General features: G+C 48.2%; 1 protein-coding gene across 1 annotated transcript in view; it reads right to left on the reverse strand.

The window, feature by feature from the left end:
• Positions 1-12,777, reverse strand: part of pcnx2 (pecanex 2) — a gene marked incomplete at both ends in the record, with an annotated part of 41,224 nt that overhangs the window by 17,842 nt on the left and 10,605 nt on the right. The window contains 17 exons of the mRNA XM_079729098.1: positions 1-193; positions 598-656; positions 2,238-2,367; positions 2,742-2,850; positions 3,749-3,926; positions 4,791-4,932; positions 5,324-5,474; positions 5,749-5,841; positions 6,209-6,317; positions 6,848-6,957; positions 7,661-7,752; positions 8,385-8,495; positions 8,953-9,124; positions 10,237-10,269; positions 10,802-10,955; positions 11,623-11,765; positions 12,627-12,762. The exon at positions 1-193 is cut by the window's left edge and continues 23 nt beyond it. Of these exons, the coding sequence (XP_079585224.1) occupies positions 1-193; positions 598-656; positions 2,238-2,367; positions 2,742-2,850; positions 3,749-3,926; positions 4,791-4,932; positions 5,324-5,474; positions 5,749-5,841; positions 6,209-6,317; positions 6,848-6,957; positions 7,661-7,752; positions 8,385-8,495; positions 8,953-9,124; positions 10,237-10,269; positions 10,802-10,955; positions 11,623-11,765; positions 12,627-12,762 (2,115 nt within the window). The remainder of the gene's footprint in view (positions 194-597; positions 657-2,237; positions 2,368-2,741; positions 2,851-3,748; positions 3,927-4,790; positions 4,933-5,323; positions 5,475-5,748; positions 5,842-6,208; positions 6,318-6,847; positions 6,958-7,660; positions 7,753-8,384; positions 8,496-8,952; positions 9,125-10,236; positions 10,270-10,801; positions 10,956-11,622; positions 11,766-12,626; positions 12,763-12,777) is intronic.

Here is a 12,777-nt window from a genome sequence, read left to right on the forward strand (position 1 = left end):
TGGAAGGTGACCAAGCCGTTTCCGATCTCGATGAGGTGCACCAGGGCGTTGAGGTAGTCGGAGGCCAGGATGAAGCAGTCCCCTGCGCTGCAGTTCCCCCAGCGGCCCAGCAGGAGGTCCCCACACAGCGAGTGCTGCAGAGAGCGCGTCAGGTACTCGTAGAAGATGGAGTTCAGGTTGTTGTCGTCACAGCCTGAGAGACGCGGACAACGGTTCAGACAGTTAATTTACACAATCTTTTTAATTAAAATAAAGAAATATATACGTATATATATATTATATTTTTATTATTTTTTGATTTTTTGGGAGTCCGTGGATGAGGGCTGGTTTAAGGAGGCTCACCTGGCCTGCACTCTTGTTGTGCATTGAGTCAGTGTGCACAGGTTAAACCAGCCATCACCACACACTCCACACAACACCACCCCCTTTGTCCTTATCTGGAGAAGCCCAGTAAAAGCCAGGTGGCATGTAGCATGGACAATATTTGCTTGCAACAATATCTATGTATTTTTTCATTCCAAATAAAATGGTGTATAGGGTTATATAAGGTATGGATCTGACGTCCAAGGGTGACCCAGAGTGCACAGTGCATAGTACCTGTCTCCTTATCCACCTGGGACACCAGCCGGCTGTTGGAGTTGTCGATGCGCTTGGTGCTGCAGGGGAAGATGGGGAGAGGAGTCACTTCATTATACGGAACAACAAAGTCACAAACAGAATCACAGAATCCTTCCAGAGTAATGGGATCAGGGGCCAGTACAGGTGAATATTCAAAATGAAAAAACAATTAAGTACAAAGTAGGTGTTCTGCTGCAATTGATCTAAAAATAGAGCAAATTACAAAACCTAAAATCTAAAATTAGAAGCAGCAGATCGACATTATATTAACAAGGTTTCTTCCAGTCAGAGTTTAAGCGGTATTAAGAAACTAAATATGCTTAATATGCTCCTAAGGAACTGAAAACAAAGCGCTCATTTTGTTGGGACTTGGCAGCGGTAGTGCTGTCTCGTGGTTTTGGCACTAGATGCTGCTGGGTTCAAATACCAAAACACTGTTGAGGCCAAAACAATTCAGTGAACACTGCATTACTCTGTAAATACTGCAACACGTGCCAAGAGACATCAAAGGGGATCAGCATGCCTTTCTGGCGTGGAGTGACAATGATTTTGCACAAACTTCCTGAATTCCCATAGTAGAAAAATAACGTGATTAATAGTCTGCGTTGGTGTGTGCATGTTGTAAATACAAACACAGGCTGCTCTTGTTGGGAGTTGTCACGTGTCATGTTGTGTTTCTCATACGCAGCATAACATGAACACGAACAGAGCTAATGCCGGAGGACTGGGAGGGACTGGTCCTTAGAGTGGGAGAGTGGAGAGACTTCAGTCATTGTCCATGAATAAGTAAAGGGAATTGGGTGGGTTTGAAAGGGTTCAGAGTAGTGTGTGAGTGTGTGGTTCCCTCCCACAGAGAGAGAGATAGAGAGAGAGAGAGAGAGAGAGAGAGAGAGAGAGAGAGAGCGTGAGAAAGAGAGGGAAAGGGACAACAGTCTTTAAATCTCATGTCAGTGCTTTTAATGCTATTTCCACTACTCGTGTTTCTTTATCTTCGAACTCCCCATCACCGCTCTCCCTTCCTCTCCCTTTCCATCCAAGCAAGCAATAACACAGGGCGCCCCATGCCCCCTTATGCTAAGTTCACACGACACGATTCCAGCCTGATTTTCCGCTCGCTGACAATCTTTTGAAACTGCAGCCAGAGGCCACAGCTCAGAGGCATATGGCAGCTCGCTGTCAGCAATGCTCCTAAAGTGTGAACTGATCTAACGCCTTGACCTCCGCAAACCTTGTGGTTTGAAAGGTGTGGGGACCAGCCATGACAGCAGCGACACCTTACAGCCAACAAGACAGCAAGATATGGGTCTGGGGAGGAGCTGATCACCTACAACAGATCATCAGCCAACATGGCAGACGACCGCATAACAATTTGGAACGCAAACGTTCACTTCGTGTGCGTGCTTCGGGACCAAACGTCTTTTGTTGCAGCCTCGTTTGGGGGGGGGTCTTCCTTGTGATGTAATGTGTGACTCCCTTGCTGCGACCAGGCAGGGAAAACCTAAACGACCGCAACACGCACGACGACAAGACGGACAGTAGCGCCTTGAGCGCAGCACGGCGGTCTGAACACACTGACGGTTGTGTCGTGTCGTGTCGTGTCGTGTGCCGGGGTAAATTACTTATAGTTACGCTCCCAGAACTTGACGGGCCGGGGGTAGGAGGAGATGAAGACGGCGCTGCCCAGGAAGGGGGAGAGGGGTGTGTAGAAGATGGTGGTCAGGAGCGTCTGCAGCAGCAACATGGCGGAGTCTGGGTGGCGGGGTAAAGGAAGCTCACAAGGCTCAGAGCGTACGATAGAGAGTTCACTCCTGTGCGGTGGCCACGAGTAGCTCAGCCTGACTCAACCCGGATGGTTGCTATGGTTACAATTGAGGGATTGGCAGGTATCTTGTGCACACACCAACACACACAAGCAAACACACACACACACACACGCAAAGAAACACACACATTTGGGTACCAGGAGGTAACACACAGACACACACACCTACAAAGATTAAGTCAGCGGATAACAAACAAATTCATACACACGCACAGACCTATCACACAAACACATATGGGCACCAGAAAACAACACACACACACACACACACACACACTCCAACAGGTCGTAGGAAGGATACGGGGCACGGCGAAGGGCTGGGCAAAGGCGTGGAAGGCGCTGCCCCAGGCGATCTGCCAGGGGGCGATGTACACCAGGATGAAGTGCAGCTTAAGGAGCAGCTCCCGCATCTGGACACACACAGACACACACAGACACACACAGACACCGTCAGCCATCTAACACCAGCTCTCAGTCCTCTCCTCACACAGACACACACACACAGCCTGCTCCAGCTTGGACACACACATACACACACACACACACACACACACACACACACACACACACACACACACACACACACACACACACACACACACACTGCCTCCACCACCTCTCAGTTCTCTCCTCACACACACACACACACACACACACACACACACACACACACACACACACACACAATGTCTCCACCACCTCTCAGTCCTCTCCTCCTCACACGTGGAGCGATGAGTCCACGGGGAAAACGTTGCACCGTATAAGCATATATAAAACAGCAGCTAAACGGTGAACAGTGCATTCCTCTGTCCCTAGAGGTGTGGTTGTAGGACACACACACGCGTGAAGGTGGTCTTTTATGATAATTATCTGTCCTGTTTCAATGTTTTGTCTTCTTTGGAGGGGAGATAAGAGACGTTACCTCTAATGCACAAAATATTATTAGATCAGTTTCCATATTTCACTTTTTCATCTATTTATATTTTCTGGTCATATCTCTGCCAGACTTGACCGGACTGATCCTATACATTTTTTGAGTCAGATTGTCCCTAAAATATATGTTTTAAATGGTTCTTAGGGAAACACCACTAAGTGCTGAAAATCAGCTTTGATTCTATATAGATTTTAAGATAAAATATCTATATAAATTCAATAAAATTCCTATATTCCACCGTAGGATTGTGGATTTGATTTGCCAATTCAAAACAACCCACATCCCAGTACATGCCCCAGTACATGTCCCAGTACGTGTCCCATTTAAACATTTTGTGAAACCAGCCCTCCGACCCAGCCCCCCCCAGCCCGGACCTTGTGGAAGATGATGGACATGAGGAAGAAGTCGAGCAGGAAGCTCTCGGAGGCGCTCGGGCAGTCGAAGTTGAAGAAGATGAGCGTGAAGAGGAGGGTGAGGAACTGGAAGCTGGGGTCGCAGAAGGACGAGCGCAGGAGCTTCAGCCCGGCCACGGTGGTGAGGAGGACATCGCCGCTGGGGAGAGGAACACACACGGTCGGAAGGCAGCACACACACGCACGGGTCAGGCAGCAGCACGCACACACGCACATACACACACAAATGCACACATGCCCACACGCACACACCACACGGTCAGACAGCAGCACACACACAGGTTAGACAGAAACACACACACACATGGGTCAGACGGAAACACACACACACCCGGGTCAGACGGAAACACACACGGGTTAGACGGAAACACACAAACACATGGGTCAGGCAGAAACACACACACACCCGGGTCAGACAGAAACACACACGGGTTAGACAGAAACACACACACCCGGGTCAGACAGAAACACACACGGGTTAGACAGAAACACACACACACCCGGGTCAGACAGAAACACACACACACACCCGGGTCAGACAGAAACACACACGGGTTAGACAGCAACACACACATGGGTCAGGCAGAAACACACACGCACACATGGGTCAGAGAGCAACACACACACACACATGTGTCAGACAGTAGTACACACACGGTTCAGACAGCAGCACATACATGGTGAGACAGGAACACACACACGGGCCAGACAGCACCGCACACACACACACACACACACACACACAGATGGGTCGGACAGCAGCACACACACAGTCGAACACAAACACACGCACACACACATACACACACGCACACACACGCACGCCCACACACACACACACGCACACACTTGCAAACACACACAAACACACGGACACACACACTCACACTCCCAACTCTCGTCGTTTCGAAGCCCACGTTACCAAAAATAGCAGGAATCGCTCACGCGTGCGCTTGTGCGTGTGTGTGTGCACGTGCGTGTGTTTTGGTTCCTTCCAACTCACTGGATGCCCAGCCTCTTGCGGTGGCTGAGGGAGAAGCCGTCGTTGGTGAGGGCGCTCAGCACGATGGCGGGGTACACCACGTACTTCTCGAAGCACAGCAGGCCCACGTACAGCCGCTCGAACCACATCAGCACCGCGTCCTCTGGGGGGCGCAGAGACCCTGGGCATCACTTTTTAATCACCGCACTTTGGTTGTTGTTCTCAATCAGAGTTGTTGTCAACAACAACAGGCTATTTATATCATTTTATTTTTGTCGATTATATTGTCATTATTAATCCTTAATAGCCTTGAATGATATTTGACGTGATTTAGGTAGCAAGTATGTTAGAAGCAATGATTCTGACCTGTTCACCATATTAACACGTTGATAGGTTTTCTATTTCTAGTTTTGAAAGAGAGCGTTTTTTTACTTTTCGCCAGCAAAATAGCTAAATGCCTGAAACACCATCAGATCAGTGTCTGGTGGCGGTGCTAGGCGGCGCGTGTAGTGGAAGTCATGTGAGTGTCATGGCGTCCCCTGCTGCCGGCTGACCTCTGGGCTCAAACTGGTGGAACTCCTTGGTCTTGAGGACAGGGTGGGACAGCCACAGCCAGGGGTGGTGCTTCCTCAGCTGGGGGATGAGGTAGTGGGTGACCAGCCCCACCGTCCCGGCCAGCGCGTACAGCACGATGGTCACAAAGGGCTGCGGGCCACAGAAAGAACGCTGGAGTCAACCATGTGATGATTCTCAAAGGTAACAGGGATGAATACGTTATTCTGTGACGAGGGACAAGGTGTGAGTGATCGGCTCGATACTCTAGTGTGAGTTTATCTTGTTTGTCGGGCATCCATGTTGTTTTTTAGGTTATGAATCGTTTTTTGTGTTTGTGTCTATGTATGCACGTCGGCCCAATTAGTCACGTGACCCTGCCAATGTCCGCTATAGCGGTAGTGAGGGATGAAGGCAGCAAGTTCACCTTCAGGGAGAGGAAGACCGTGCTGGCGGTGAGGGCAAAGGTCAGGATGTAGGCCACGGAGCAGACCACGATGTCTGACATGAGGATCTCTTTCTGAAGACCACCACAGGAGAAAACACATGATCAACGATTACAGAGTGCCAATCATTCATCCCTTGCTCATTATTTGTATGCATTAAAAGCTTTATTTGGTCCGTCTTTTGGATAGGTATTCAAATACTATCTAGAGATGGACAAGACTTCTTCTAAAACAGCATATGTCCATGTTCCCTGAAGGGTAGCAGTTAGTTACAAATTAGTAGATTTAGTGTTTAGCATAACAATCATTGAAAAGGTAACATCACAGTCCATTGATGAATTCAACAAAACATGATTGATTCATACAGCCACAAGGTGAGATTGTGTGTCCGACTCAGTTTTGGACCACTGTTTCCACATATTTCCATAGCATATTATTAACCATCGAGTTCTGCAGCTTTTCCGGCAGGGGGTCTTTGATGTGTGACTCCTCCTCTTCATCTTCCTCGCTGTCCACCAGCCCCGGAACGAGCTTCGACTTGATCAGCGATCTGGAAACCACAGTGATGACACGTCCACATGTTTTCTACTTGAATGTGTGCCGATCCTAAAACCACTCTTTCCTCTTTCCACACGAACACACAAAATGCAGACTTGCAATGGGTGTGACTCGTCACCAATTCTCATCTAAAGAATTGATGACGAGTCACTTTGATGACGAGAATTAATGAATTATACTTGTTTATGAAATTGTTTCTTTCGTGAAACAAAGATATTATATTGAACTTACACAGCTATGTATATATATATATATACACACATAGATATATATAGATATATATAGAGAGAGAGAGAGAGAGAGAGAGAGAGCGAGAGAGCGAGAGAGCGAGAGAGAGAGAGAGGGAGAGAGGGAGAGAGGGAGAGAGCGAGAGAGAGAGAGAGAGAGAGAGAGAGAGAGAGAGAGAGAGAGAGAGAGAGAGAGAGAGCGAGAGAGTTTGATTTTGCTGTATTGTCACAGCAAAATCAAAACAAAATTCCAGAAAATTGTTGTCTGTGTTCCTGTCTCGTTGATGGTACTCACAGTAGAATGGAGGGGTTACTGCTCTGTCTGCTCAGATGGTACGAGAACACCACCAGGAGGCCACAGAATCCAGAGAACAGGGCAGGGGTGTGTTGCTCATCCCATGGCTCCTGAACACACACAAACACACAAACACATGCACACAATCACCATGTACCACTGAATATTTTTAGTAATAAAAATTGTGCAAACACCTGTATTAGTCTGTTCCAGATATCACCTGTGTATAGTATCATCTCCCTATAATTCTTGTAAATCAAGACGTGTAGGACTGTGTATCTATAATTATCATCCTGTGATCCTGTCCTTCCTGTTGGTGCTTGTCAGTTAACACCACACCCCCACAAACGCACACAAACACACACACACAGAAACACACGCACACACACACACCCCAGGCTGCTGCCTCTTCCTAGTCATTTAGTAAGGACGAATAACAGCACTGTCACAGCCCTCGCTTTCTTCCCTCCATCACTCAGTAAAGCGGCTCGCAGGCTATTTATAACAGAGCCTCCATTCTCCTCTCTGTCCCCAGTACAGCCTGCAGCCCAGGCTGCACACACACATTCAACATACAGAAGGGAGAGGGGACCGGAGGAGAGAGGGGAGAGGGAAGAGGAGAGGAGAGAGGAGAGTAGAGAAGAGGAGAGAGTAGAGAGGGTCGAGGAGGGAAGAGAGGGGGAGGGGGAAGGGAGAGGACAGAGAGAAGCAGGAGCAGAGGAGATGAGTGGAGACGAGAGGATAGGAGAGGAGAGGAGATGAGAGACTTACAGAGCCCTGGCTCATTAAACAGCAACTCTATTAGTTTCTTACCTTGAGGGCTCCGAAGCAGAATCCATAGAGCAGTGACAGCGCTACCAGACTGCGCAGGATACTGTATATGGCAGAGTGGAGGCCTGTGGCAGCTGAGGAACACAAAAAAACACAGAACACCTTCTGATTGAACATACAGTGTGTATATGTTGGCTGTTTTCTATGTAATCTTGTCGAATGCTGCCAAGAGGCAGCATTCAACGAAAAATCCCTTTTTAACCCTGATAACAAAAAATATGCTTCAAATAAATATAGATTATGTATATAGATATACCCATTCAATATGTAAAAGAGTCCTGTTATAGGTAAATCTTGTATGATGGGTTCGGAGACACTGCCAAGGCAAAGCAGAGCCTGCCCCCCACGGATGAGTGAATTGTTTGTATTTCGGTACATTCAGCAAACACTTACGATTTATTTATCGACTTTATCAGCTATAATGAAACTCATTCTTCTGCGGCCCTTTCAGCCCTAATGTTTTGCGTTGTCACGGAAACATCCAGTCAATGACTCTATATGGTCGTTGTCGTTACTGTTGGTTTGAAGCGCAATGATTTGAAACGTTTAAAAGGCGGAGACGTCGAGTTAACGAAAACAATGAACACCTGTGGAATGATATCGACCAATCAGAATGAACCATTCAACCGTTCTGTGGTCTAAAAACACACACGTGTGAAAGGTGGGTTAAAGCGATGTGATTGGTCACATGATGAGCGGGGCTCACCTGTTCCTCCGAAGAAGTGCATGTCGATCTGCTCCAGCAGGTAGATGGTGAAGGTGTTGACCTGGGGCAGCAGGCCCACCAGAAAGGTGATGGGGAAGCAGTAGGTGATCCCTGGGGGACAGAACGGAGATCAGAGAAGCCTTGTTGTCTGTGGTGGAAAGCATCCGGAAGCTGACCAGTGGTTCACAGACAGTACCCGTTTCACAGAGGGGTCGTGATAGGTCGAAAAGAGAGGGTGTCCCTCATCGAACCAAAAGATGAGGCCCTTAATTAGTGTTATGAGTGACACCTGTGCTTTTCCTACGACGACACCCATGGGAAAATGGTCCAGATGTCATTGATACATCAATAGATCAAACCCCATTGCATCCAACATATCTCCTCTCCAACCATGAATACATCATAACAAAGCTGGATGTCGATTTACACATGGGCGTCTGTGTTCACAGGTTTCACGCAAACACACACACACACACACACACATGCGTGCAACACAAAGTACACAAACACAAACACACACACACACACAGGCACACGCACGCGCGTGTTCCGCAGGGGCTGGCCGTACCCAGGAGCAGGTCTCTGAGGAGGTGCAGGGCGTCGTGGCAGGCGATGGTGACCCCGTATAGCGTGGAGACGGGCAGGTCCTTGCTCTGCAGCAGCTGCTCCAGCAGCCAGATCAGAGAGCAGAACAGGCAGAAGTAGGCCGCCCGGCTGTAGGCCACCAGCTGGTTGTGGCCCTGGAGACACACACATATAGACATATAGACACGCATATGTGAAGATAGACGCACAGGCAGACACAAACACAAACACAGAAAAACAACGCACACCCACATAGACACAAACACACACACACAAGTAGGCCGCCCGGCTGTAGGCCACCAGCTGGTTGTGGCCCTGGAGACACACACATATAGACATATAGACACGCACATGTGAAGATAGACGCACAGGCAGACACAAACACAAACACAGAAAAACAACGCACACCCACATAGACACAAACACACACACACAAGTAGGCCGCCCGGCTGTAGGCCACCAGCTGGTTGTGGCCCTGGAGACACACACATATAGACATATAGACACGCACATGTGAAGATAGACGCACAGGCAGACACAAACACAAACACAGAAAAACAACGCACACCCACATAGACACAAACACACACACACAAGTAGGCCGCCCGGCTGTAGGCCACCAGCTGGTTGTGGCCCTGGAGACACACACATATAGACATATAGACACGCACATGTGAAGATAGACGCACAGGCAGACACAAACACAAACACAGAAAAACAACGCACACCCACATAGACACAAACACACACACACAAGTAGGCCGCCCGGCTGTAGGCCACCAGCTGGTTGTGGCCCTGGAGACACACACATATAGACATATAGACACGCACATGTGAAGATAGACGCACAGGCAGACACAAACACAAACACAGAAAAACAACGCACACCCACATAGACACAAACACACACACACAAGTAGGCCGCCCGGCTGTAGGCCACCAGCTGGTTGTGGCCCTGGAGACACACACATATAGACATATAGACACGCACATGTGAAGATAGACGCACAGGCAGACACAAACACAAACACAAAAAAACAACGCACACCCACATAGACACAAACACACACAAACACACACACACACACTCGCAGATTTCCATAGACACACAAACACAAATATGCACATGAAAGTGTGTTGGCAACACAGAACACAGACATATCACATGCAGTATATTTTCAATTCAATACATGATTACATAATAGAGATCCTATTGACCTAAAGAGACATGTGATGCCAATCACTTCACCAGCACAGACCAACTCACATGCGTGGGCGAGGCCGCGTCGGGTTGAACACTCTGAAAAGGACAACAGACAGAGACACACAGATTATGAATCCCCACTTAACCTGAAAATAACTCACTCACAACCAATGAGTGCGAGCCACACCAGACAGGGATTTCACAACAGATGGCAGTGATGCGTCGACCATCACTAATGGCAACGGTCGATGCTGAGTTTTATTAGAATCCCTCGAGCGATTATCATTGTGCCGCAAAAAAGATTCCAGCAGCAAAGGCTGAATCAGCTGCTGAGAGTCAGCAGTACGGTGTAGGGATGTTGTCGCCTTCTATAGTTGCCGAATTTACAACTGAGGGGAAATGAGGAAATGATCACCTCAGTCCATGAGGTGATGGTCTCCTGAGAGTGTTGGGAGGCAGTGTTGCCAGATTGGGCCAGATATCCCACCAAATTTGACAATCCTGGCTGCAGTGCGCTGCAGCCAGGGTTGCCAGATTAGAAGGGATATCTGGCCCAATCCACCAACACTGCAGGGAGGGAGTCAGAGACGGAGGTCAGCAGGGCAGAACTATGAAGTGGTCTCCTCACCTTGAGTAATGAGTACTGGCAGCTGGCGATGACCAGACAGAACTGGAATACCCAGAAGTCTTGGAAGCAGCCCCGGTTCAAGAGCAGGAAGCCCAGGAATGACACCAGGAAGCCCATGAAGATGGCCACCAGGTTCTCCAGAACTTCCTGGTTCCTACGACCAGCAGTGGTGGTGGGGTGGTGATTGTGGTTAATCCATTAATCAACGCATCATTTTGATATATCAATTAATTGTTGATGTTAGGAATCCATGTAAGAAAAGTACAGAATGTTTGCTGCATACAGCTGCAGAAATGCAAATATGTGCATGCAAACACACCAACACACATACACACACACACACACACACACACACACACACACACACACACACACACACACACACACACACACACATAATAATCAATGTATAAATGATTGTTTATGTCAATAATCCCATTACAGATACCTAACATTCCTTGCCTAGCACTGCAGAAAGGCTCAATATTTGAAATAATTTTCCTGTTTGATAAAATCAATAATTTAGTTTTTCTCCTCTTGGCTGCTTGTCAGACAAAGTGAGGAAATTCTAAACTTCCCTTGGCCCGAGGCTTGATGGGCATTTGCCATTATTTACGTCTCATTGCAGACTGAATGATGAATGGATGTAAATAGTTGATAGTTGCGGCTCAATATTATCACTGTGTGTCACACACACTCACTCGCACACGCACACACACACACACATGCATGCACGCAAGCACACACACACAGACACACACACATCCACGCCTGCACGCACACACAGACACACACGCACACACCCACACACACACACACACCTGTCCAACAGCGCGAGCAGGGTCAGTCGGTCGTACAGGATGTTGACCCACTTCCCAGGAAACAGTCTGAGCTTGTAGTACAGCTTCCTGGTCGGTCTCTCTTGCGTGGATGTTTCTGAAGACTCGTTCAGAGAGTCTTCCTCCTGGCAGGACACACACACACACACACAGACACACACACACACACACACACACACAAACACACACAGTGTGTCACACACAAAGTGTTGCTCACACAAATAAGATTCTCTCTGCCTATTAAAGAAATTATAAACATTAAGATACATTTGTCAGAATCCTCCAGAGTTATCATGACTTAAAGTGAGACCGGCAAAGCCTTAACCCTTTGATTCACACATGTCTAAGCATACTGTTGTTTGAAGCCTGACTTCAATCATTAGTTGTGCGAAACAGTGTAAGAGGGTTAGGATCCCACCTGACTCATGCCATTGCTGTTAGCTTCATTGCAGCTAAACTCTGCTATGTCCAAAAATAAACTGCCAAGTTTTGAGTCATGGCTAGCTCTGGAGCCTGTATCCCCGGACCATGAGAAAGGACAGTTCATTACTGTGATAGAGTGAGGTGATTGCGCACCACTGCTTTGCATCAATACCATTTAAATAGTTGCCATCGAAGCCAACTGCTCTCTGGCTCTCGGATACACAAGAGGAGGAGAGAAGAGGAAACAAGAGAACAGAGGAGAGGAAATACAGCGAGAGGGCAGGAGAGGGGAGATGATATATAGATAAGGAAAGGACGGGAGAGGAAGAGAGAAGGAAAATAGGAGCAAAGCCATGATGAGATAAGAGAAGGGAAAAAGGACATAACAAACCAAATAATAACACGACAGAGCAGAGTCCAGCCCAGGACTAAAAAAAAGGGCAAACAGAGGGGAAAAACCGGGGGAAAATGCAAAGCACATCACAACACCAAAGAGAGATCCAGTAAAGGGGAGAGGAGAGACAGAACAGCCCGCCACAAGAGGCGGCAGGGGGGGTCGGTACCTGGAAGATCTCTGGGTGGGTTCTGCGGGGTCGTAGTCGGTGTGCAGGGATGATGCGTCGCTGGAACGGGCCCTCCGTGTGGCCCCCAACTAGGCCGTCCTGACCCTCGGAGTTTGAAGAGGTCGATAGCAGGTCACTGGACCCCCCCACA

This window comes from Pollachius pollachius (genome assembly GCF_949987615.1).
Source record: "Pollachius pollachius genome assembly, chromosome: 2".
NCBI classification, from domain to species: domain Eukaryota; kingdom Metazoa; phylum Chordata; class Actinopteri; order Gadiformes; family Gadidae; genus Pollachius; species Pollachius pollachius.